Raw genomic sequence first — 24,531 nt, 5'->3', positions numbered from 1 at the left:
TATAAAACTCTATATATACAAATAAAGAGTGAAAATTGTTATTTTGAAAGATTTTAAATCCCATTCTATCGGCTCCAATGCCCCAATGCTGGGGGAAAGAGACAACACTCTATTTTCAGAGCATTATATTTCCTCTCTTTTCCCCACATTTGTTCGGACCAATTTCCGAGACTTATTCTTCGACGACAGCCACAATCGCACAAGCGAAAAGTCCCAAAGAGTATGATCGATAACGAAAACAAAAGACATGTCGTGTGCATGATAAGGGACGTGGCTGGTCGACTGGGAGACACGCCGACAAAGCTCTTTTGTTTTTTCCGACTAAATGCAATTTAATCTCAATATTTCCCCTCTTTCCCACCCAACTATTTCAGCCCACTTTCTTGTGAAAGAGACAACACTATTGTTGGTTTTTAGATCTCAATATTTTTGGTACATAAATCTCGTATCTCGTATCCAAGGTCCAGCTTCCAGTGGTGCCATCAAACAAACGGAAACGGAAACAAAAACAGAAACAAACAAAGACATACTAATATTAAACCTTACGGACACACATACACACATATGTACACAGATGATGCATACAGGCTAAGTATATAATATATATATATCTCGTATATATCTAAAATTGCAATAACTTTTACATTTTAAAACACTGCATAATGGAAACGATGTACGACGCTACGACAGAGATGCAACGTACAGGTGTCTGTATCTGTATCTGTATCTGTTTGTGAACGACATCCGGATGTCCAGCCTTCCGTCCGAAAAAAAGCAAAATAATTCCCTATGGGGCGTGTATGTGTTTTTGCGGTGCAGTGTGCTTATGGGGAATGAATGGGCAGGAGCGGGCCTCCTGTGCTCCCCCCCTTAGAATTGGTCTCTGTGTTTTTGCTTTTGCTTTTGGTGTTGGTGTTGGTTTTGGGATCCTTAATCTGTGGTGTCTGCGGGTGTGTGCTGCTTGACTAGACGCTGCGGAACGCTGAGGCAAAGGGCTACGCTACCATGAAAGGGTGCTGCCGCATGCTGGCTTGACTCATTCCAGTCCCAGCACCCAATTGATGCCTAAAACTATGAAGAATATGAGCGGCTGCCAGGCCACCAGCCAACGGATCCAGTCCAGCAAACGGCCATACAATACATGCGGTTTCTCCCATCTGCATGCAAAGAATTATATTTCCATTAGATATTGTTTTGAGAACAGGCTGGCTGCTTTTCTTGGCTTACGGATTGCGGAACATTTTCTGTAGATCAACCTTTTCCTTGCAGTAGGGACACGTCTGCTTCTTGCCGACAATACACCAGCCCCGTATGCAGAACTCATGGAAAACATGATTACACGACAATTTGTATGTGTTCTCAATGACGCCCTCCTCCTTTTCAGAAACCAGCAACTGATTGCCGCACACGGCGCACACATTCTGCTCCAAGTGTCGCGTTGGAATCCCCTGCGGGGCATAGTACTGTGGCAACAAAAGGGAGAGTATAATCAAATTATGCGCGAAAGCTGAACAAACACTTACGCCAATGGCTGCTGCCATTTTGTCCGAACAAATTTCGGATATGTCGCGGCCAAGCACCCCAATGTAGAGGCCATAGAAGCAGAACATAAGGCCCACATCCATCCAGATATTGGGCAGCTGTGAGAACAGATAGTTCATGCCCATGAAGGCGGCCATGATCACGAGGTAGCCAACCAGGCCCAGGCCATAGCTAAGCTTATAGATGAAGTAGAACCATTTGTAGACGAGTCTGCAAAGGATTGGCATGGATATTGGACATTGGGGCAGGGCCTTTGATTATCGGGAATGACTCACCTGGGCGTTGTGCCCTGTATGGGCTTGCTTATCGCACGGCGCATAACCAGCGCCGTAATGATTGTGAATATCACCCAGATTACAATGAAACGTATCCATCCAAAGAAGCACGAGATCGTGAACGGTATGATCCACATGGCCAGCAGGGTAATCAATGAATAGGAGCTATAGTGGCGCTTCTTCCACTCCACCAGTATGACCTGGGCAATCACCACGGTGACAAACAGTATGATCACCATTTCCGAGTGCATCGCATCGTGGCCCCTGTGCTTTTCCACCATCAGCTGGTGTTCGGCTCTGCAAAATCAAGAAAAAGGCAGGCGGCTACAGTTGGAGGACTTCAGCTTGGTCTCCACAGAGAGGGGAAGGGGGGCCTCTCACTTACCGCATGCGCTCCTCCGGCGTCATGTCGTCCAAGGACTGAAGGTATAAATATGAACATTATCATTAGGTTGCGATGGGGCCACATAGTCCACTTTGGTCCGGACCGAAATGCCGACGAAGACTCACCTTGTTAAGGTCCACCGGAGCATGCAGATCCATGTGCTGTTGGTACATGTCGTTGTTGGTTCTGCTGTATCCTACCGCTCCAGGTCCTGACAATCTAAGCCGTCGTCTGCGTTTCAACAGTATCTTGGCGATGTTTTTTAAACTAAATTTTCGGATTCTTGAAAGGAAAACAAATAATTTGATAGTGTATTTGTGTGCGTGTCCACAAGTCACGGCGTTGCCATTTCGTATGACCCCTGACGGAAAAAATCGGCATATAAAAATGATTGCAAGAAAATGACAGAAACTTACTCAGCCGTAAAATAAACTATTTGAGCTCATTGCTGTGATTAGTTTTATATATGTCGGATTAATTATACGTTTTCTAATTTATGCTGGCGTTGCCATATTACAGAATCAGTGCCGTTAGCCAACACTGCCAGCGTTATTTGTTTATTTTTTAGGAATTATTTTCGTGGCGCATTAACAAAAGGAAGCCATGCAAGTGGAGCACTGGGGCGCCTTGCCCGATGACGATGAGGACCCCGAGGACCTCTCCGACAAACTGGTGCCCATATATGCCAAGAAGCTCATGCTGGAGGAGATACGCCAGCGCGGTGAGCTTGAACCGGAGGTGAACGAGTAAGGAATACATTCCACCGAGGGGAACGCTTTTGATAATTGCTTTATCATTTTCCAGGCATATAGTGGAGCTGAAGAGTTCCCTCGTCACCCAGACCATCGAGGTGATGAAACAAACGGAGGTGCTGCAGTCCCTCATCGACACTTACTCCAACAAAAACGTATGTATCCAGTATTGCCAGGATCGGTTCTGCCAGATGCCCAGATCTAAGAATGATTGTTTGCTTCCTTATAGGGATCTTCCAATTACCTGCTCAATCCATGTCAAATGATACCTGAGGTGGACTTTCCGCCAGAAAACGCTGCCGACCTGGTCGGGGAGCAAAAGTTTCAGAAGCCCATCTGGTTCATCCCCACCGCAGACACATCGTACTCGCGTGGCGATCCCCAGCACTATCCGGAGATATCGAGCAACACCTGCCGCCAAGCCTTGCGCAAGGTCATGTGTGGAATGTTGCGCCTTGCCGGCTTCACCGACTGCTCGGAGTCGGCCATCCAGTTGCTGACCGATGCCAGCGAGGAGTTCCTGCGCAGCTTCATCTGCGAGTATCGCGCCTGCTACGATGTCGATCCCAAGACACGGAAATCGACGGAGCTGCAGCTGCTGCCGCTCGAGCGTGCCCACTCGGCGCTGACGGGGACATCGCTGACGCAGGTGCACAACTACTACAAGCACAAGGTGATCACGAGGAATCGCGTCGAGATCGGGGAGTTCAACAGTGTCCTGCAGGACTACGACCAGCTAATGAAGGAGAGCCAGAGCAGCATGCAGCGGCAGCAGGAGTTCAATAGCAACGACTTCCTCAACATACTCGACAACAGCACCACGGGCAGCAACCAGAGCATGGGCAACATTGTGGGCGATATGATGCAGGATCTCGGAGGCTCTAGCAGCGGCGGCCTCTCCACTATGACCATTGGCAATGTCTCCCAGCAGCAGATGCTGTACGGCCTGCTCGACTGCCAAGTCTCTACCTCATCCTCGAATGTTCCCAGCTCCAGTAGCCTGGGGACTGGGAATGCCAGCAATGGCAACGGCAGCACTGGCAATGGCAGCAGCAGTAGTGCCGGCTTCCAAACGAACTTCGACTCGTAGTAACAATCAAAAAACAATCAGAATAAAAACTTTTCTCACTTATCTACTATCAGCGCTTTTATTTCTTCTTTTTCCGGCGTATCTTTGATTCGTTCCACTTGTTCTGGATCCGGCGCTCCGTGAATTCGTTGACTGGATGGAGGGCCTGCAGCTTGTGGCCCTGCTGATCGGTCGCTTTGTACTCGAAGAGTTTACCCTGTCGTGGCTTGCTCTTGGCCCACGAAAGCGTGTCCTTTCCCTCTATAATCGACTCGCCGCTAATGGCCACATCGGCCAGAGCCAATGCCTTTGCGGCGGGTGAGCGGTCCTCGTTGAGAGTGCGTCTCTTGATGGTGGGCTTCTTCTGTGGTCCAGGGGGTCCTGTGTCCACTATCTCTGCGCTCAAGTAGCAGTCGGCATTGGACACGAGGCGCACCTGGTCGTGGCAGGGCTCCTCTTTCGGTAGATCATCGGCGGGTATCTGATCACAGAACTCGATTTGATCTTGGATAATTGAGCTAAGTTTTCCCCATATGTGGGTTTGCATTTCTTCGGTGATACGTAGATCGCTGGCTGCACCAGCACCAGCAGCAGCACCCTGCTCGTCCAAGTGGCGTTCGCTTTTAGGCGGAGGCGGCGCCTGGGCTACGGTTGCCGGCGCCGGTTTTGAGTCTGTTGCTGCTGCCCCCCTCTGGAACATGGCATTGGTGAGCAGTGTGTGATCGGCGGCTTCCATGAATTGACGCATTTGTGCGTCATCGTCGTCGGAGTCGCTATCAGCGTCACTAGTTGCCGCTTTGGGTTGCTGTTTAGCGAGCATTTTATACAAAAATCTAATTATTGTTCTTTTGTTGACATTTCCCTCTTGGTTACAGTTATACCTATCACATGTGCCGACTGCAGGTATTTTGCAGCACTGATGAGTAATGTGAAGACAATTGAATTTGAAATGGGAAAATTTAACACACATGATAATAATATCTGTTTAGATATCTAATGCAATCACATATGTATGAGATAAGCTTTAGGGAGTGGAGTGCGGATTAGTTTTGTTGGAAACCAATCACCGCTGTTCAGCACTAACTAATAGCCCGCCCGAATGTTGATAATTTGAAATGCCATCCGTAGAATATTATTTTATTATGCATACAGTGTGAAATTCGATCACGAGACGGAGCTGCACAGGCCGCAATTGCTGACGGGACACATCTTCATCTGCACATCCTCGCCGACCCGCACCACGGCCGCCATACCACTCTCTGAGTGCGGCGAAATGTGACAATGGAACATCCAATAGCCGGGACTGTCGCTGTAGAAGCGTATAATGGTGTAGCCAAAGGCTGGTACCTGCACCGAATCCTTTAGCGGTGCACTGCGTCCCCGTCGCGGCAATGGCTTGAGTCGATCGATCTCCTCGATCTGGCCAATCTTCGTCTCGCCCAGCACTCCCATGCCCACCACTTGGAACGTGTAGCCGTGCAGGTGGACGGGATGCGGTGTGTTCGACTTGCTGGAAATAACAAACTCCACATTCTTGTTCGCCGGCACCTGGATGACATTCGAGCACTGGCAATGTCGCTGTTTGCAGTTGAAGCCCATGTGCGCCTGCTGGGAGCTGTTGCAGAAGTACTGCCCGATGCCCAGGTTGCGGGTCTGCAGCAGCGACATCTTCGGCATGCTGAAGGTGATGTCGTCCATTTGGAAGCGGAATCCCTCGCCGGTTATCTGGAAGGCGTTCATGCTAGTGTAGAATGTCGCTGCCGGCTTCATCACCGGCTCCGCACGCTGTGCATTGAGAGTGGCCAGCGATATGCTCTGGGCACTGTTGCCGCCGGTGTCATCGCCCAGCTCGTTCAGCATTATGCCGGGGGCATCGTAGGCATAGCTCAGGGTGTGCGTGTCCAAGACCTTGGGATCGGCATCTTGATAATGGAGCACCGCCTCCTGATGCAGCTGATTCTTGGCACAGAAGCTGTAGCCCTTGATGCGGATCCAGTAGTTGGCCACCTCCTGATTGGCGTGCAGCACAAAATCGAATCTCTCCGCGCCGTGGAACATGATCTTCTGCACCTCAACGGGCTCGATGTCATTGCCATCGCTGGCAATCACCACCAGATCGTGATTGTCGATGCTCAGGCTGATCGGGCAGTTGGACACCCCATTGAAGATGACACGGAAGCGATACCGTCCGCCCCGTATGACCGGAAAGTGGGCATACAGTGTGGGCCTCACCTTGCTGCCCTTTTTCATGTTCCGTCCCCGGCCATTGATCAGAATATTCTCCGCCACGCTCTCCACAAAGTTGTGCACCCAGTCCTGGATCATGATCACGTGCTCCGTCTGATCAAAGTCGTAAAGATGCGCATGGGGATTGAGCTTCGCTGGCTGCCGAACAATCAGTGGCCCCGCCAGCCCGAAGGCCCGCTGATGCTCGGTGTGGCTGTGCCACCAATTCGTGCCGCCATGATCCACCTGAAAGCGATAGCGGAAGGCCTGTCCGGCCTCAATCGGATACTGGGTGACGTGCGGTACACCGTCCATGAACGGGGTGAGCCGCTGGTGCATGCCATGCCAGTGGATGGTGGTCGTCTCGTGCATGCTATTGATCACATCCGCCACGATGGTGTCCCCGTAGCAGACCTCGATGGAATGCCCGGGCAGGCGGCCGTTCACGACCATCACCTTGGACTCCAGACCGTCGGCGTACTTGCAGTCATCGTTGGCGGACACCTTGGAGCTATCGATGTACTCCTTGCCATTGGCCAGTTTGAAACGATATTTGGTCTGCGGATAGACCAGTGATTGATTAATGGATGGATGAATGGGCGAAGGCCTACCTGAAGGAGGCGCTTGCAGGTCGCCGCCATCGTGTCGTCGTAGTGGACCACCAGGTAGTAGTAGCAGGTCATTGGCTGCTGATCCACGCACTCCCGCTTGCAGGGATGCAGCATGTCCTTGCCGACGGATCGCCATTGCAAGGATTCGCTGCCCGTGTCCGGCTGGGGGTACATCTGCATGATGCGCTCATACTTACTAACAATTCGCTTTCCGCTGGCATCTGCAAGAATCAAGCATCAAGGATCGTTAACATTTCACACTCAGACTTCGCGTCGGATATGTCCTGGCCGTCGCCGTCGCCGTCGCCATCGCCATCACCATCACCTTGTATGCCATAGATTTGCACAAATATAAGACAAAAAATTGCAACGGATGTTTTAACCAAATTAAATCTCATTTTCGCATCAAACACACAAAAGTATTGTAATAAATAGTAGGGAATATGTTGGCAAATGGGGGTGCCTATGCCGCTTAATGGATGTTAACGCTCATTTGTGGCTGTGGCAGACTGCCAAACGTAACTGTTAATGAGTTTCCGCCATCGGTTACCTTTTGTAAGGCGCAACGCAACTTCTTACGCCCGGTAATTATTCCAGAGCCAGATAGAAGCGACAGCCACACAGAGATTGCTCGGAATCGGAATCTGGTGTCTGCTTGTCGAACAAGGCGTAACAGTTAATTGAAGATTGTTCGGAACTGCCAAAAGGGAGTTTCGATCAGCGATACTACTTCTGAGGTGCCTCTTTTGCTGACGCTTCTCTATGAAAGATCTCGAATTTGCTATTGATTTCTGGATAGCGGGGAAATACCGAGTGTACCTTGGCCCACATTCTGATATTCGCAAAACTCGATCTGATATTGCCGGGAAATCAATCGCAATCAATCAAAAATTCTTCAGCTCTGACTGATTTTACAATTCAAATTTGAAATTGCAATTTGGCCAGTGTTGGCAAGCGTTGCACCTCCGGCCGGTGTGGGAGGGGGGGTTCCAAACTGCATTCGAAGATCTTTTTGATCTCAGAAAGAGAGAGAGAACAAGTACGAGTAGCATCCGCTATCGGGCACAACACTCTTTGCTACCCCTCAGCCGTTTGCATGTACATAAGTAGTATAGTACGAGGTACACACATTTATCTTTTGATAGGGGACGCTGAAAAACAACCAACGGAAATATTGCCATCGCAGATTACACATTTTAATTTCTTCTTCTGTCGTTGTCCTAATCAAAACGAATGCCCACCAGCCGAGCCTCAAGAGTAGTAGTAGTACCCCCCTGTCTGGTTCCCACCACCCTCTGTACGCTTTTTTTACTTTTTGGTACCGTATTTTGAATTTTGTTTTCGATTTCGTTTACTTTTATCGCAAAAGCAACACTGTATGTGTGTGTTCGTCTTCATTTGTTTGTGATCGCGGGGCCACAAGAAGGCGAAGGAGAGTCAACGACGGCAGCGTTGATTATGCATAAAACAAGCAGCTAAAGAGTGCAACAAAACATACTCGCATAGCGGTAAATACATGTGCATACATACAGTACATGCCGTAGAGTACATACCATCTCTGCAAATGACATGCATGTGTACATATGTATGTAGGAGTAACGTATCGCACAGTAAAACAAGTTTCAACGCCGCAACGCAAAATAGCTTTCGATTAGAGCTGACGGTGCGCCATGAAGTTCATTAGCCATTTCGTACGGGAGTCGAGCAGACGCATTCCTCTAGTCCTGCACAGAATCCAGAATCCAGTCCACACAATCCACACCCACGTAAGGGTTCCAGTCACAGGTGGTTTGGCAACCCTGTGCCACCGATAACGGCTTGAAGTGTTAATGTTGTTGTTGTTATTTATGCTGGGAAATTTCACAACTTTTATTGGGTTGATTTCTTCCACACAGAGAAGCGCTGCCGCCACCATGGACACCACAGTGCATTCAGCGGGAATATCAGAGGTCCATCATGTACCAATGAGTGTGATCAAGCGACCCATACCCTCCATATTGGATGAGCAGAAAGTGATCTCGCTCATGGACACCATCAAAGTGCGTCGCAACACTGATCCTCGCAATAAACACGCAGGCCTACACATATCTCTTTTTCTCTCTTTGTGTCTGTCTCTCCCTCAGGGCGAGGCCAGCGAGGAGGAGGTGCCCCCAATCGACTTGCTGTGGATAACGGGTAGCGAGGGCGGCCAATATTACTTCAGCTTCGGTGGCTGCCACCGGTTCGAGGCATACCGGCGCCTGCAGCGTGAAACCATAAAAGCCAAACTGGTGCGCTCCACACTGGGGGATCTGTACCACTACATGGGCTCCAGTGCGCCGAAGTATTTGGCCTGATATGGCGCGTTGCGGCTCTTGACCTCCACACATATTCCATCCCTGTGCAATGTTTTTCAATGTTTTCGATTGTAAATTCTTTTGTTTTGTTATTATCTATGTTATTTCTTGATAAGCAGCGTGTTTTTAATTATTAGAAGAAAGCATCAAGCATCAATCGTCAAGATTGGATAGCTGGCCTTTCCCACAGCAGGGAATCATCGTTGTGCAGTTCGAAGTTCCGTGGTTTCTTTGTGACGCTCTATAGTTTATTGTGCTTTGGTCGGCATCTTAAGTTGTACTACTGCATTCTGACTTAATTTTAATCACTTAATGATAATGACAATGGAACTTAACATATTCGAAATGCCATGTAGCTGAGCGGGGGAGGGACCAGAGAATCACCAAAGAAATGGCGATCGCTCTCGGAGTAGGCGGAGACCGTGGCGACTCCAGTCCACCTGCGTTATCCACAGCTCTCTGGCACTCTCCAGCACCGACATGATGGCCGCACCCTTCCAAGCCACCATACCCGCATCCATGCCTTTGGTGAACACATTCACCTCGGTGCCGGGCTGCACCTGCTGGCTGATGCAGCTTTGCAGCCAGGCGGCCAGGCCGGGTATCTTCACGCTGCTGCCTACGAGCAGAATGGAGCCGTACATCTTGCGCTTTGTCTCGTTGGTGGCGCAACGGCCAATGGCTTCGAGGACAGCCTGATCCAGTGGCATCACCTGACCCTGGCCGTACTGATAAACTCCATTCGCAGTGTCAGCGAAATGCTTTTGCGCATGACCGACGCTGGGGCTGCTGGTGTTGTGGACGGCGACGCCGTTAGAGGAAGGCTCATCCTGATCGACCACATTCAACTCCTCGTCGTCGGCTGTAATGGGCGGTAGGGGGCGTGGCTGGGCGAGAAGCTGTGCAACGATTGGATCTGCTGCACGAGCGCCATTCTTTCGGCCCGTCTCCCGCAGATACTCGGCATCGAAGCAATCCTCGCAGTCGTACTGCTCCTGGGGCGGCTGCTGTGTGAAGGCCTTTCTCGCCTTGCCCGTAATGTTCAGCAGTTCGGTGTGAAAGAAGGCCAGGGGGGCCATTATGGCCTCGTCGCCCACCTGCAGTGTGTAACGCAGCCACTGGCCATTCTGTTTCCTCAGATGGAACTGCTTCTCCTGGGCCCCACACACTTTGGCATTGAGATGACAGAAGCGCTCCTTTAGCTTGTCCATCAGGCGGGCATCAACATAGCTGTCCTGGACACTGCACTCGCGATAGGGGAAGCCACACTTGCGCAACAGCATGAGCAGCACCTGGTTAATGTCACCGCCGCCATACTGCAACCGTACCCGCGAATTAAGCTGGGAAATGCCGTCCTCGATGCAGGCTATAGAGGTCTTCTGCGCGCCTATATCCACCACACAGCCGAAGCCAATACCTGCCCCATAGGTGGAGGCGACACTGTCCTGTACTAGGAAGCAACGCTGGAAGCCGAGACGCTGCAGCAGAAGGGTCATAAACTCACGCAGATGTCGCCGCACATAGACATCGTTGACCACCAGAACGGCCGAATGGGTGCGAAGATCGCGCAAATTAATCTTCAGTCGAGCCTCCAGAGCGTACGACCATATCCGCTCAATGTGCTGCAACGTACACTACAAGAAGGGCAATCGTTGACTATTGACTGTGCTGGCCAAAGGCTGACTCTAGGCTTACCTGCAGAGAGCCACCTTTCTGCTTGTGTACATTCAGTTCTCCCCGCTGGATGGGGAAGTGGATGTCGTAGTCGCGAGCATCGAAGGTGCTCAGCCTCAGGATCTGCTCATCGAACAGCACCGGTGCGTCCCGGTCCAGCCACTGCCTGTTCCGCTCTTCGCTTAGATTACCAGGCGGCGGTATCTTCTCGGCCACACTCTTGCGATTGAAGTGGGCCAGCTGCTGCGGAGGCGTTGCCACGCGCAACCGTTGTTTGTCGTCGATCACACAATTCTGTAGTATGCGCGACGCGATTAGTCGCTGCTCCTCAAACTCTACCTGAAGTTGTGCCGGATTTATGTTGTCCAGCGACGGCAGCATCGGGTCATGGTAGGGCCAGTCGCCCTCCTGGTGCTTCCGCTTGTAGGCGACCGCATGGAGCATGGTCAGCGGATTAAGGTCACAGGCCCGGCCAATTCGCAAATGCTGCGACCCCGGATGTATCACAATGATTTTGGGTGCATCCAATGGCTGGACCTGTTGCGATGCCTGCAGGCGGCCGCTGCTGGTGCTGCTGGCGCGCGACCGTCTGCAAATAGTTTATTCATTTCCTGATCCACTGGATGCCAAAGGAATCGTGCACTTACTGCATAATTGATACTTCTGTGGTTGGGAGAGGGTAGGTGACGGCTGCCATAGCCTGAAGAAGAAATTTCTCACAGTTTTCGCCATGGCGATGTCTGCTTAGCGATGGGACTGTACTAGGTACACACGAGTATCGCACGTCAGCTGGTGCCTTGTGAGCCCCGGTGCAGTCGATAGTTGCCATCGAAGCTGTCAACTTTAGCGGTATATCCTTTTCTGTCAAAATTTAAATGTAAGTTCAAGTCCAACAGGAATAAAAAAATCAAAATGGGAAACCAGTCAATGAATGGCCCTACACGTACTGAACATTCCCATAGGCGCTGACGAGCCCAAAACTAGTCAGTTTATTTTTAAAATGTATTTCAGCGATATTTTGAAGGTTTTGGTCCTCTTACAGAAACCAAGATTGGGTATCAGGATCGAGATATATATACAAAAAACTCATCATATACATGAATATGTCTAAAAAATTTCAATTTGAGAAAAGGTTTTTATTAGTTACGTTTTATCTTCATATCAATATTTATACTTTCATATAAAATTAACAAAATAGGGTATACAAAGGCCTATACTACGGCTTACACGCAATATAGTGACTTTTTTTTGGTGAACTTATTCGTTTAAGCCTTTGTTCCAGTCCCAACTGAACGATAGGTGGCCAGGGCTGAGGGCGACGCGCCATCTAGCGGAAGTGCAGGGAGGCTCGATGGTATATTGGGACATCGGGAGGAGCTGGAGCCGTTACTAGGGATATAAGGAATAGAATAGGATTAGTTATATGTATTAGTAAGGGAAGAAGAGATAAATACGAGGAATATGTAAAATAAAACTTGAATTCGTCGGTATATTTGCGGTATTTTTTCAAAAAGAGACGGTATGTTTTGGTATATTTCTGAGGGTCTGACCATATATTTGATCGACAAGAAAAGAACGTGGTTTGTATCAAAACTCCAGAATTTCCAAAAACATCAGACATACACGGCCCCAGAAGTTTCTGTTGTGAAATTAAAAGTGAACTATTTAGAGATATATCAGGATCTGATTTCCGTGCCTGTGTGCATCCGAAATGTCGCAGTTCACGTGCCTCAATTGCGATGCGCGTTTCGCCACCGCTGAGGTGCAGCGCGAGCACTACAAAACAGATTGGCATCGCTACAACCTGAAGCGGCGCGTGGCCCAGCTGCCCCCGGTGACGGCGGAGGAGTTCCAGCAGCGCGTACTAAGTGCACGCAGTGCCACCGAGATGGCCTTGGAGGAGCAGAAAATGAGCTCTTATTGCAACGCCTGCCGCAAGCAGTTTAGCAGCCAGAAGGCCCACGACAATCACCTGAACAGCAAGAAGCACAAGGAGTGCCTGGTCAGGTTCGAGCGGCAGCAGATGACGTCCAGTGCCGGCAGCAGCAGCACAGTTTCGGCCTCTGTCTGCACCAGGAGCGTGGTGGAGCCGCGTCCCCACCCTGCTCTGGCCGCCGCCGCTGCTGGAAAGGGTCGTCTGGCGTTCGCCGAGCGTGCCAAGCAAGTTGATGGCGAGGAGGACGATGAAGTCGACGATAATGACTTTGAGGATATCGATGAGGAGGAGGTAGGTGTTTTTTCTCGGCGGCTAGCGGCCATAACATTCATCCTCTTATCTATCTCTCGCCCACAGGTGGACTCGGATGAGTGGGACAAGATACCTGAGAATCCGTTGACAGAGCGCGATTGTCTCTTCTGCAAACAGACCAGCGAGGATATGGTGGAGAACTTGAAACACATGTCCGTAGCACATTCCTTCTTCATACCCGACACCGAATTCTGCACCGATCTGGAGGGTCTGCTCTACTATTTGGGCGAGAAGGTGGCCAATTATTTTGTCTGCTTGTGGTGCAACGATCGCGGCAAGACCTTCTACTCCCTGGACTCTGTCCGCAAGCACATGGTCGACAAGGGCCACTGTCAGATGCTGCACGAGGGCGTGGCCCTGGCCGAATACGCAGATTACTATGATTACAGCGAGAGTTATCCAGATAACGTGAGTACATTCTTTCCCATCCTTTCCTGCTTTCCGAGTTCAATGTTCCGCCCTTCTTCCAAAAACAGAAAGACGGCATGGACATCGACGAGGAGGTAGTGCCGGATCTGCTCGACGGCGATGAGTACCAGCTGGTGCTACCCTCGGGCGCTGTGATTGGCCATCGATCCCTGTTGCGCTACTATAAGCAGCGACTCCATCCAGAGCGCGGCGTTGTCCTAAAGAAGTCCGACCGCAAGCTGCACCATGTGCTCAGCGAGTATCGTGCCCTCGGCTGGACCCAGACACAGCAGAAAGCAGCGGCCAGCAAGGCACGCGACATACATCTCATGAAGCGTGTCCAGTCCAAGTGGCAGATGAAACTCGGCACCAAGGCCAATAAACTGCAGAAGCACTATCGTGCCCAAATCCTTATCTAAGTCACCGACTAGAGCCAGTCAGTTCCCCCTCTCCCACAAAATCTTATTCCTTTGCAAATGAAATAGTGATGATTGTTGCTGGTTTTTTTTTTGTTTTGCTTAAATTAAGCATACAGTTTTCTTTTGTATATTACTAGCGATTTCTCTTCAAAATAAAATTACATAATTTAAATTAACAATTAAATATAGTTTAATTTTGATTCGTTTATAGTTAAATGTTATGTCGTTATGGTTACAATTAAAGATTTAATTTAATCATTAAAATTAGACCAAAAAAAAATAATGGGTTCTAAAAACGCATTTCCAGGGGCTTTCCACACAGTTGGAAGCGAGACGACTGCTGGGAGCGTTTTTAGAACGTGTGTGTGTGTGTGCGTGGGTGTGAAGTGACTAAACCATATTTGAGTGTATGTGTGTGGGTGTGAGGGTCAAATTCAGCTAGATTTGTTATATGTGTGTGTGTATGTGGGTGGATTTCTCTCACGAGTACTGGAGCAACTGTGCTTTGTGGATCGTGGGATATAAGCTAGTCTTATATTCCACCACACAACCGTTCTTCTACACAGACTGTAGGTGTGCGTGTGTGTGTGGGTTTTGTGATAATGGATGATTGGCTGCAATAAATAGCGGTATTTCTGGGCAGCGGGACAATGAGCGCTCCACGCCACGACAGAACGGTGGTGCACAAAAAAAATAGTATTACATATTAAAAGACGATAAGGGATAACGCTTTAGGCTAATGTATAACTACAGGATTCTTTTGAACACATACGCCCACCATTGGCGATGAGGAAGAGGCATCGCTGCTGGCACCTGTCGCCGAGCCGCTGCTGTTCCCGGGTGCACCAACACCCACACCCACACCCCCACCCGCACCAACGGACCCAACGACATGTCGTCGCTGGCCTGCGGATTGCATGGACATGGGCATTGGCATTGGCATGGGCATGGGCATCGGCATGGGCATGGGCATGGAGGACATGCCCCCCGTGGAGGAGGAGGACGTTGACAACGGCAGTTGCAATGGCAGTGGCAGTGGCTGCAGCGGCAGTGGCATAAAGGCGGACACGGGCACAGGTACCGCAGTGGCGGCGGTAGCTCCCATCGATGCCGGCCCGGCTGGCCCGCCAGCCGCCGACGCACTGATCACACTGGAGTCGGTCATCATCAGGTGAGAGGCGGCCGCGGCAGCAGCAGCAGCAGCTGCGGCCGCGGCCGCTGACATGTTCCCGTAGTAGGGCAAGGATGTTGGCGCATAGTTGTTCGGCATCGGGAGCAGGGCCGGCACACGCATGCGTCCGTTGGGCGGTGGGGGCGGCATCACCTGGCCGTGCGGCGGATCGCAGTCCATCGGATGCGAATAGCTGTTGTTGCTGCCGTACATGTGGCGGCGACTGTTACCTCCGCCACTGTTACTGTTGCTGTTAATGTGGTTTAGGCTATTCAGACTGTTACTGTGGCTGCTGTTGCTGTTACTGTGACTGCTGTTGTTGCTGTTACTGTTACTGTGAATGCTGCTGCTGTTGCTGCTGTGGTGGCTGTTGTGGGCAGCCAGCGCAGACGGATGGGCGGCGGGCTGCAGACTGAGGGCAGAGAAGTTGTTCATGGCGCTGGCCGCGGCATTTGAGTGCATTAGTGCATGCAGACCTGTGAAATAGAATGTCAAGAAGAGAACTGTGAGTGCCAGTTTGTCGACAGATTAACAGAGGGATTAGCATGGTCATGTAAAGCCCCCGCAGTAGCGGAACACAACTGTAGGGGGATCTGAACATTTGGATGCCCTTTCTCAAAGATGGATTCTGTGTGTGTTTTTTTTGTTGATTATATCATAAGTTTTTATTGAAGGTTTTTTTCGCTTTTTTTGTTTGTAATTTTCCTTTTGTTTTTTTAATTTTTTATTATTTTTTTGTCTGCTTTAGTTTTTTCTTTTTATGAATTCCTTTTCCTTACGGTTGTCTTTTTTTGGTAAAGTTCCCGTTTTGGTTTTAATCATTAATAAATTACTTCGTACATGTTAAACTTAAATCATCCTCTGCGGTCTGTTTTCTTTATATTATATAAATGCCATACATGCCTATGCATGTAACTGTGTGGTGTATGTGTGTGTGTGTGTGTGTGTTTGTGTGTGCTTCTGTTTGTCTCGTCATCTGATGTGTTTTGTCGTTTAATTTTGTTTCTATTTAAATTTACGTTGCAATACTGTTTCGTTGAACATTCGTCTGTTCCGGTTCTCCGGCAAACAAATGCAAATTGTTAGTCATTTCTGTGGCTGCTGCTGCTGTTGCTCTCGTGATCTTCTTGCACTGCAAGCGACGTCCAAAACGTAAAGCTAACATTCTTTCTCATCTGTGAAATGCTGTTCTGTTCTCTGTTACTGTTAAGCACATGCTGCTGCATTGTTTGGGCAGAGCTTAACGGTTACTGTTACTGTTACGATACTGTTACTGTGTCTGTTCTTTCAATCTGTCACGCTCTTTCGCTGGAAATTCGCAATCTTTCTTGTGTCCGTCTGTGTCCCAGTGGGTGGCTGTGTGTTTGTGTATTTGTTGTATCTGTAAACTTGCCGACTTATAAACACTCTTTGCAACCGGTTTTCTTTTTGTTTTTGTTTAGTATTTTACATAAGATTCGTTTAATTATTTCTCTCTGCTTCGTATTTAAATTCTTGAATTGTGTTCTCTCGGGGGCTAACCACTAAATTGTTAATTAATCTTTACGGTTTATATGTATTTTTCGTATCCTCACATCCTTCGTATGTATGCGATCGTTCTGTCTCTGCTTCTGTCCTGTCTGTCTGCTGTCTGTCTGAATGTGTTTACAAATTAATTGAGTTGTGGTTTTGTTTTGTTTAATTTTTTGGGTTTTCGCTTCGTGTCATTTTTGGTAATTATTCGCATAATTATTCATAAATGTTACATATATATATAGATTTATGTATGTTAAATTTTATTAAATGCTAAAGTTCTTCCTTTTAGTACGTACTGATTTTTCATTTGTTATGCTTTCTATAAGTTTTCTCGTTTCGCATTTGTTTCCTTTCTTTTCATTTTGTGAGTGCTTTATTTTGTTGTCTTTTCTTCGTCTTGTGTGTTTACCAAACGCATTCATTCTCTCTTTTATTTTCTTTTTCTGTGAATTTTGCTTCGTTTTTTTTCTTTGCTATTTTTACATGCCTACGTTTTGCCTCATTTCTTTTCTCCATTTTTGTATGCTCTCTTTTTACAAACTATGATTTGTGTTTGGTTTTCAACTCGTATTTTGCATATACTATATAATCCGCATTATCTTTATTTTATTCTGCCTTCTCAATAAAAACTTGTATGTATATATTTATATATACTATATGTATGCATATATTTACCGTTGAGAGAGTGTGGGAGTCGTGTGTGTGTGTTCGTGTGTCAATGTGTGTGTGTGTGTGTGTGTGATCATGCGGGAGAAAGCTGCCAACATTCGTGGGCTCTGTTAAACATACTACTCGTAACATAACAGTCTCTGACGTCCGTCTGTTAACATTGCTTTGCGTTAAAAAGAGGGGCAGTGTAAGTGGGGGTCGAATGTGCGCTTTTCGGTTGCGTTTCGTTATCACAAATAAGAGCGGCCTCTGTCAAGACCAGCTGCAATGTATGCTTTAGCTTGTTCGCTCACTCAGTCACTAGATCGGATTACGCTCTTCCGTTTATCGATCGTTTAGATCGAACCTCTGACGACAGAGCGACAAAGAGAGAGAGAGAGTGACGAGACTGAGAGCGAACAGTGCTGCCATCTGTTTAAAATTCTCAGTCTAAGAAGGGAGATGAGTGTTTGTGTGTGATTGAGTGTACAACTGAGGTGGGGCGTGTGTGCGTGAGTGGTAGGACAAAATGTTTCGGAAATGTGTGTTGGTGAGGGGGAGGACAACAGAGGTTAAGTAGGGCGTGTGTCTGTGTTGTGTCTGGTGTGTGCAGTATTTTACAAATTGATGATCCGTCAGCATTCTGTATAATATACATATACATATGTATATACATATACACACACGTCTATATAAATACACATAAATATATATATATGTAAATACATATACATATATATATATGTGTGTTTATATGTTTTCAAGTAAGGGAAGTATGTATATATGTATGTATGAATGCTGCTGCCATTGCGTATGTTTATTATGTTCTTGCATATGTATTAACCGTTCTTTACTCCACTCGATTAAATACTACTGCAAATACTGCGCACACACATATCGATCGTGTCCCGTACGTTCCTATATATACTATTTATAACTATCGCTTTTTTTCCTCCACCTCTCGCACTCTTATTAAAGGAGTTGTGATTTAACCGTTAATATACTCGTTACTGTATCTCGTTACTCGTTACTTATGCATATATATATTTATTTATATATATTTATATATATGTATGGCAGTCATTAAGAAAGTCGTTAAGGATTCCTTTTGTATTATTTTTTTTTGTTTTGTTTTTTTTTGTTTTTTTTTTTAAACTTATTTTTCTCCATAAACTACACGACTATTATTTCTCTTCTTTCCTATATTTGCGTCTCTCTACAGTTTCTAAACGCTTAAAATCTAAGTATCATTTAGGCCCTTTTTTTTTGTTTTTGCGTAATTCGAGTTGATAAAAAAAAAAACGTAATTATGTGAACGTTAAACATTTAACACACGGTTGTATTTCCTTCTTTTGGAGCGTCTAAAATGCGTGAGCATACACATTTAAATATTTATATTCTATAAAAAAAAAAAACAAATCGAATAAAATAATAAATAAAAAAAACGCACCGCACATACTTTTTTTTTAGGAAAAAGAGTTGTGGGTGGATGAATAGAGATTGAGAGAATGTGAGAGTGAGTAAGTGTGAGAGAATTACACACAGAGAGATTGAGTGAGATAGAGGCGCTGCTGAGAGAGTGAGCCTCTTACACTATTTACAATTGCTCTGGCTCTGGCTCTGGACTCTCTCGCCTGCGATCACACGCTGTTAATGCTAAACGTATGACTACTGCTTCTGCGTCTACTCCCACTGCTGTTTTCCATTGCTATTTCGCTCCGCTGTCCGCTGCCTGATCGCATCACATCATTCGGCGGTGGAGCCTCCTTACTGTGAATGTGACTGTGGCGGCGGCGGCGGTGGCGGTGGCATCCTTGTTGTTGCCGGCGATGATCCTGCTGATGCTGATGTTGTCGCTCCAGTTATCGGTCATCGGCGTTCATCTGTGTTATCAGTATCATGTTTGTTGTCGATACATTTCGATTTTTTTTTGAATTTGTAAGACGCGCGCGTTTGCGTGTTTTTGTTAGAAAGAGAGAGGAACATACATATCATTGTTTTTTTGGGATTTCTCTTAAGTTTGCTACTTTTGTCACAAAGAATTGACTGTTTGGGGTTGCTTTCTACTATTTTATAATCATAAATATAGAGCCGAGACTAAAAACTAAAGATAAATCATAAGTTTACATGGAGATACATATATGTTTGAGAGATACAGAACGTGGTACGAGCACTGAAGGATAACTAAACATTGGAAATCGATCAAAAAATACAAAATCAAAAGGAAAGGAAAGGAAAGGCACGTGGCACACACACAAAAAATAATTGCTGAAACACTCTCTACAGAAAAGGAAACACAAGAAACGAAACGAAACAAACACAAAGACCCGCTCTAAATGGGGCAGCTACAGAACAACAGCATGATTGATGGAACAATGATGATTGAATGAATGATGAAGTGGGAGGGGGATGGGGAGGGGGAAGCGGAAGGAGGATACTCCTTCCTACTAGTTCTACCACTCACCATGGCTATGGGCATCCACCACAGACGTTGACGACGATACACCGCCCGGACCCGCCAGTGGCAGTGGCAGGGACATCGGCTGTTGCGACGCCGACACCGCCAATCCAGAGCCAGTGCTGCCGCCGCTGCCGTTGCCACCACCGCCACCGCCGGTTGTGTTCGTTGAGGAGGTGGTGGAGGATGAACTGGCCGCTGCCGCAGCTGCCGCTGCTGGCGCTGAACTGGCAGAGACGGCACTGCTGCTGCTGGTGCTCGCACCCGGTCCGCCGCCACCACCACTGCAGCCACCGCCGCCGCTGCCACCGGCTCCGGCATTCGCTGTGGCACCGGCGCCACTTGTGTTGGTCGACTCGTCGGCGGTGCGCTTGAAGAAGTTGTGTTGCAAGGCATAGTACGGTGTGACGCGCGTCTTTGGGTCAAAGTCCAGCATGCGCAATATCAGATCCTTGAACTTGAGATAATCCGACACCGAATGCCCGGGCTCATCCAATCGCCTACCACCCGGACCGCCCGTCTCCACGCCGAGTATGTCATGGAGCTTTCGCGATCCCGGGGGCTTGTATTTGCGTCCATTCTGGTTCTTCTTTAGAACATAGGAGCCATCGGTGACGATCTTGTCAAAGAACTTGCGCGTCTTGTGCGCCTGATCGAGCAGATACTTGGGCGGCATGCCCAGAACCTCGACAATCTTGTTCATCTGATCGACCTCATTGCAGCCAGAGAAGAGCGGCTCGCCCGTGTGCATCTCAACCAAAATGCAGCCCAGCGACCACATATCGATGGCCAGATCGTACTGTATGCCCAGTAGCACCTCTGGCGATCGGTAGAAACGCGACTGGATGTAGTGATAGATCTGTAAAAAAAATATAAGAATATAAGATGAGAGGTCTCTGAATTGTGCGGCGGCTCTACAGCGCCACGGCTCCACTTACGCGCTGTCCCAACTGGCAGGAGCTGCCAAAGTCAACAATCTTTATGGCCGAGCGCTTCGGGTTGCATAGCAAGATATTCTCGGGCTTCAAATCACAGTGTATTATGTTCAGTTCGGGCGTGCTAAGGAACAGCAGCGCCGTGCACAGTTGCTGCGCAAATTTACGCGTGAGGTTCAGCGAGACGCCGCGGAAATTTGTGTTCCTAAGCAGATCGTACAGGTTGTATGAGAGCAGCTCGAAGACCAGGCACAGATGGTTGCGCCACATAAAGTGACGCTTGAGCTTGACTAAAGAATTGGATTTGTTCGATTAGTATAGATGTACATATTGTGGCGAATGCTTGAGGAGATATAACCATACCGATATAATATTTATTTTCAGCATCCGCACGATTCATCATCTCGAGCAGCTTGACCTCGATTTGTGCCTGATTTAGGAACGGTTTCTTATTCTTAATTATTTTGATCGCCACATGACATTGCTCCTCGTGATCGTAGGCCTTCACCACTTGACCGAAACTGCCCTTGCCTGAGGTACATACAAGGAATAGAAGAAGATATAGTAGATATAACAGATGTTAACAAGTGTATACGTACCGATCAGCGAATCAATCTCATAGCGATCCAAGAACTTTTCACCATTCTTGATTATATAATCATGATTATCATCGTCATAGCCATCGTTATATAATTTGCGCTCCTTTTTGTTGGACGAATCATCGTCGCCCTGTGTTTGTTGGGCTCGTCGCTTCTTTTTCGCATAGTATACCTAGACAAGAACGATAGATGCAATTTAATTGATAGTCGTCATTGGAATTATATTAAAGCCCATTACTGGCGATCAGCGAACCATGCCCAACGATAGCTCCATTTCGTTCATCGTTTCCATGGCCCCCTAAGCTGGTTTCCACCATTACGACTTTTTATATCGATAAATCGATATATTCCCAGAGGTATTTTCCCTGTTTTCCCTTGGAAAAGGAAGAACTTGTCTTCCAATGACCATTCAATCCATCCAAGACGATGAAAAATGTCTTTGGAATTGATTAAATTATCGTTGTGTGATTAATCGTTTCCATTCAATTCATTTTCCTAATTCGCACTTAGATAATTGATCGATATCCATCAAGAAGATGCACTATAAATTGGTATTTATCGTAAAAGAAATACCAAAAATAAGCCCCGCATGCAAACACGCGATTTTACTGGATGCAAAGTGTGGCAGAAACGCCCCTGTTAACACTTCGATAACTGCTCCACTGAGAGCGAGTGCTCTGCTGCACGTGGATGGGGCACGGCCAGGGGCAACGGCAGGGATTGGCACGGCACGGCACGGCACGGTACGGCATCCCATTCAGGCCAGTTATCCCGTTACTTCCACTTCATCAGAGACAAATGTAAACATTGCCCTCCCGAACCGGCGGCAGCGGCAGCGGCGACGACGCGACGGCGTGTGCTTCTGCCTCAACCCCCCGCCGCTCTTCCCAACCATTGGGCAGCGGCAAGAGCAGCAGAAAAAAAAAGGAGGTTGCGCTTGGAAAAAAGTTGTTGCTAACGCGGCAAGCATGCGGCGGTGCGAGCGAGACGTCCTGCTTTTTAGTGGAGGGCCCTTCGCAGGTCCTTTGCAGACCGCCGCTGCGGAGTAGCAGGAGAGCGGCTGGTGTTGGTGAAGAGAGCGAGAGCGCCTGTGCTGTGGCGGGATGGGAGAGTTTCAACAACGCCTAAAAGCTGGCTGCACGGACCATTGCACGGAGGTATGTGTCTACTCGTTGAACAACCGAGAGAGACCAAACGAGAGACATAGCGCGCGAATGCTCTCCAAAAATGGGTGTATGCTTTTGCTTTTGCTGTGGCAATGACGTTTTTTTTTTTTTTGCGGGGCAACAAAAGCCGTCGTCGGCGTCACAGTTAATCTGCAAATGACTCTGTGCCTCTCCCTCTCGCTCTCTCTCCCTCTGTGTGTGTTTGCTGTTGTCTCCTAACTAGAATGATGATGCATGACGCTGCAATGCACTCGCGATGATAGAGGCTGGTCACACTAATCCTGTAACGACGTAACGGGGCATTAGCTCCGCTTTACACCTCGGACAACTGGCTGTCCCCCTCACTCTGGTAGCTCAAGCATATTTTGTACTAAGCCGCGAATTTCCATCGATTCTGTTCCGATTATTCAGCGATTCCTGACCCTCGAGCAGAGCTGTGGCATTTTTCATCGATTCTATTTAAGTGCCACACATTTTTCAGGATTGCATTCATGCATTTCTAGTCGATCCTTCATCGATCTAGCGCCCCCTAAGATCAGAAAGTATGGGAGTGATCGATTGACATCTATTCTGTTCCGATCATGCAGGCCTGGATGGCCAACCCAAAACGGGTGTGTGATTTGTCAACGATTAAATTTGATCATTAATCGATTGTCATAAATATGGTAGAGTTTATTTGCCTCAAAAGTTCTCCTCTAGAACGAACGCCAAGGCATAGGCTTTCGCGTTCCGTCGCAGGTCCAGATGGAAGGACAGGAATCCACGACAAGAACTACCACAGGTAGATAGGTCATGGGTTGGAGAATGAAATTATGTATTACCACGCACCCACGTACCAAATGGTGTGCCCCAAACCATCGCTCAAGGCTAGGAATTGGGTCGTCGTCGTCGCTATCACATCACACAACTGTGTATATGACACATGAGACATGGGACAATGCCTTTGCCGGCGTGCGTTGGCAGTTTCCATGTGGAGCCATGTGTCGCCGTCAGGCGCTTTGTTTAGAACTTTTGGCAGAAGGCAGCAAGAAGCGAGCAGCGGACTGGCAGGCTGGCAGGCTTTCAGGCGGTACAAGGTGGATGGTGGAAGGTATCAGGCGACATACAGTTGCGTTGCGTGTCTCTTTGCGTCTTTGTGGCTGTTGTCAACCTCTTCTCTTCCCACGTCAATCGAAGCGCAAACAAATGCGACCCGTAACGGGGTCAAGGACAAACGTACGTATCTTTAGAACACCCCAGCAGACACAATATATCTGTCAGCAGATCTGAGTTCGATCGAACTACTGCTAATATCATAAAAACCAAAAGGGAAAGAAGGAAAGAAGATGCATATGCAGATGGATGGATGCCAAGGTTCCGTCTCGTCTGGCATCAGATCGTACACGAAATACACACTTTACATATGGCAGTACTCACCTCGTTGATGTGCTTATAGGTCTTTATCAGATCGACGCTCAGCTTTCGTAATGGTCCTGAAGCGGGATCGCGAAAGTGTGCGGGAATGCGGGCCTGCATGGCACGCACCTCCGACGAAGACGAAGGACTAGGGTGCTTTTGTGGGGAAAGAAAAACGATAATAAATGCAATTAGAACTCTGTCAAATCTACAATCATCTAATTATGTACTATGTATCTAATCCGAAAACGAACATCGTTTGGCCTCGGTTTTGGAAGGAGTGGGAGCTCGTCTGGTTGGCTACGATAATGCTTTTCGTCAACGACCATTCGTTGGTAGTTGCCTTAAATAACCAGAGATCCAACTTTCAGTCCTAGGTGTGATGGAATGCCTTCAAAGATTCGTTGGCAACGCAGTGGCGATGATTTCCAGCAAGCCTTGACCTTCTCGGCTTAAGGGAGTAACTAAGTCCCACCGAATTATACCTTTGGGTGTTCTGTTTAACGCCTCAAGCGACTGTTTCTGTGCTACAGGTCATTCATCGTAGAATGGTTCAGCACTGTGGCCATGGACTCTTCATTGAATATTCAGTTCTGCCTCCATCCAATAAAGTGTCTGCAATGCCAGATGATGCATCGGGCAATGCTATGCCATTACTTGATTCTATCGGCCATTACCATTTGATATCAATAATTTCCC

The 24,531-nt window shown here is 47.9% G+C and overlaps 8 protein-coding genes across 11 annotated transcripts in view; 3 read left to right on the top strand and 5 right to left on the bottom strand.

Annotated features, from left to right (window-relative positions):
- Positions 1 to 535: 535 nt before the first annotated feature.
- On the bottom strand, positions 536 to 2,699 carry LOC4815252 (RING finger protein 121). The gene is made up of 7 exons (XM_001355148.4): positions 2,619 to 2,699; positions 2,328 to 2,563; positions 2,203 to 2,237; positions 1,818 to 2,114; positions 1,524 to 1,752; positions 1,228 to 1,463; positions 536 to 1,157 (listed from the first exon to the last, which is right to left on the bottom strand). Exons 2-7 carry the CDS (start codon positions 2,373 to 2,375, stop codon positions 1,037 to 1,039), a joined length of 966 nt encoding a protein of 321 aa, XP_001355184.1. The 5' UTR covers positions 2,376 to 2,563; positions 2,619 to 2,699; the 3' UTR covers positions 536 to 1,036.
- Positions 2,700 to 2,709: 10 nt separating this feature from the next.
- Spt7 lies at positions 2,710 to 4,093 on the top strand. The gene is made up of 3 exons (XM_001355147.4): positions 2,710 to 2,948; positions 3,007 to 3,109; positions 3,184 to 4,093. The coding sequence occupies exons 1-3, from the start codon at positions 2,806 to 2,808 to the stop codon at positions 4,042 to 4,044; spliced, it is 1,107 nt and encodes a 368-aa protein (XP_001355183.2). The 5' UTR covers positions 2,710 to 2,805; the 3' UTR covers positions 4,045 to 4,093.
- LOC6901804 (uncharacterized) lies at positions 4,072 to 4,950 on the bottom strand. Its single transcript, XM_002134436.3, has one exon. It carries the CDS (start codon positions 4,841 to 4,843, stop codon positions 4,103 to 4,105), a length of 741 nt encoding a protein of 246 aa, XP_002134472.2. The 5' UTR covers positions 4,844 to 4,950; the 3' UTR covers positions 4,072 to 4,102.
- Positions 4,951 to 5,139: 189 nt separating this feature from the next.
- Mco4 (Multicopper oxidase 4) lies at positions 5,140 to 7,411 on the bottom strand. The gene is made up of 3 exons (XM_002134435.3): positions 7,186 to 7,411; positions 6,861 to 7,081; positions 5,140 to 6,807 (listed from the first exon to the last, which is right to left on the bottom strand). The coding sequence occupies exons 1-3, from the start codon at positions 7,256 to 7,258 to the stop codon at positions 5,188 to 5,190; spliced, it is 1,914 nt and encodes a 637-aa protein (XP_002134471.1). The 5' UTR covers positions 7,259 to 7,411; the 3' UTR covers positions 5,140 to 5,187.
- Positions 7,412 to 8,394: 983 nt separating this feature from the next.
- On the top strand, positions 8,395 to 9,311 carry Srx (sulfiredoxin). Its single transcript, XM_001355145.3, has 3 exons — positions 8,395 to 8,626; positions 8,756 to 8,899; positions 8,984 to 9,311. The coding sequence occupies exons 1-3, from the start codon at positions 8,531 to 8,533 to the stop codon at positions 9,194 to 9,196; spliced, it is 453 nt and encodes a 150-aa protein (XP_001355181.1). The 5' UTR covers positions 8,395 to 8,530; the 3' UTR covers positions 9,197 to 9,311.
- Positions 9,312 to 9,422: 111 nt separating this feature from the next.
- Positions 9,423 to 11,663, bottom strand: Arp8 (Actin-related protein 8). Of its 2 annotated transcripts, none has more exons than XM_033385110.1 (3): positions 11,518 to 11,663; positions 10,892 to 11,459; positions 9,423 to 10,830 (listed from the first exon to the last, which is right to left on the bottom strand). In XM_033385110.1, the coding sequence occupies exons 1-3, from the start codon at positions 11,565 to 11,567 to the stop codon at positions 9,577 to 9,579; spliced, it is 1,872 nt and encodes a 623-aa protein (XP_033241001.1). In that variant the 5' UTR covers positions 11,568 to 11,663; the 3' UTR covers positions 9,423 to 9,576. The 2 variants fall into 2 exon arrangements, with proteins under 2 accessions (XP_033241001.1, XP_033241002.1); XM_033385111.1 differs by having other exon boundaries at positions 10,892 to 11,407; positions 11,518 to 11,639.
- Positions 11,664 to 12,414: 751 nt separating this feature from the next.
- On the top strand, positions 12,415 to 14,121 carry LOC4815046 (zinc finger protein 622). The gene is made up of 3 exons (XM_001355143.4): positions 12,415 to 13,097; positions 13,164 to 13,526; positions 13,595 to 14,121. Exons 1-3 carry the CDS (start codon positions 12,582 to 12,584, stop codon positions 13,943 to 13,945), a joined length of 1,230 nt encoding a protein of 409 aa, XP_001355179.3. The 5' UTR covers positions 12,415 to 12,581; the 3' UTR covers positions 13,946 to 14,121.
- mnb (minibrain) overlaps positions 14,112 to 24,531 on the bottom strand; it is a 28,234-nt gene continuing 17,814 nt past the window's right edge. For 2 of the 3 annotated variants that reach the window (XM_001355142.4, XM_033384780.1), the window contains 6 exons: positions 23,854 to 23,988; positions 21,272 to 21,443; positions 21,036 to 21,203; positions 20,676 to 20,962; positions 19,744 to 20,596; positions 14,112 to 15,592 (listed from right to left, as the gene is read on the bottom strand). In XM_001355142.4, coding sequence (XP_001355178.4) covers positions 14,682 to 15,592; positions 19,744 to 20,596; positions 20,676 to 20,962; positions 21,036 to 21,203; positions 21,272 to 21,443; positions 23,854 to 23,988 — 2,526 coding nt within the window. In that variant the 3' untranslated portion in view covers positions 14,112 to 14,681. Of the gene's footprint in view, positions 15,593 to 18,432; positions 19,163 to 19,743; positions 20,597 to 20,675; positions 20,963 to 21,035; positions 21,204 to 21,271; positions 21,444 to 23,853; positions 23,989 to 24,531 lie in introns of those variants that run through there. The other variant, XM_033384781.1, reaches the window with a different exon arrangement.

This window comes from Drosophila pseudoobscura, chromosome X (assembly GCF_009870125.1).
Source record: "Drosophila pseudoobscura strain MV-25-SWS-2005 chromosome X, UCI_Dpse_MV25, whole genome shotgun sequence".
NCBI lineage: Eukaryota > Metazoa > Arthropoda > Insecta > Diptera > Drosophilidae > Drosophila > Drosophila pseudoobscura.
Note: the sequence above shows the minus strand (reverse complement) of the source record. Positions and strands in the feature narration are given on the sequence as shown.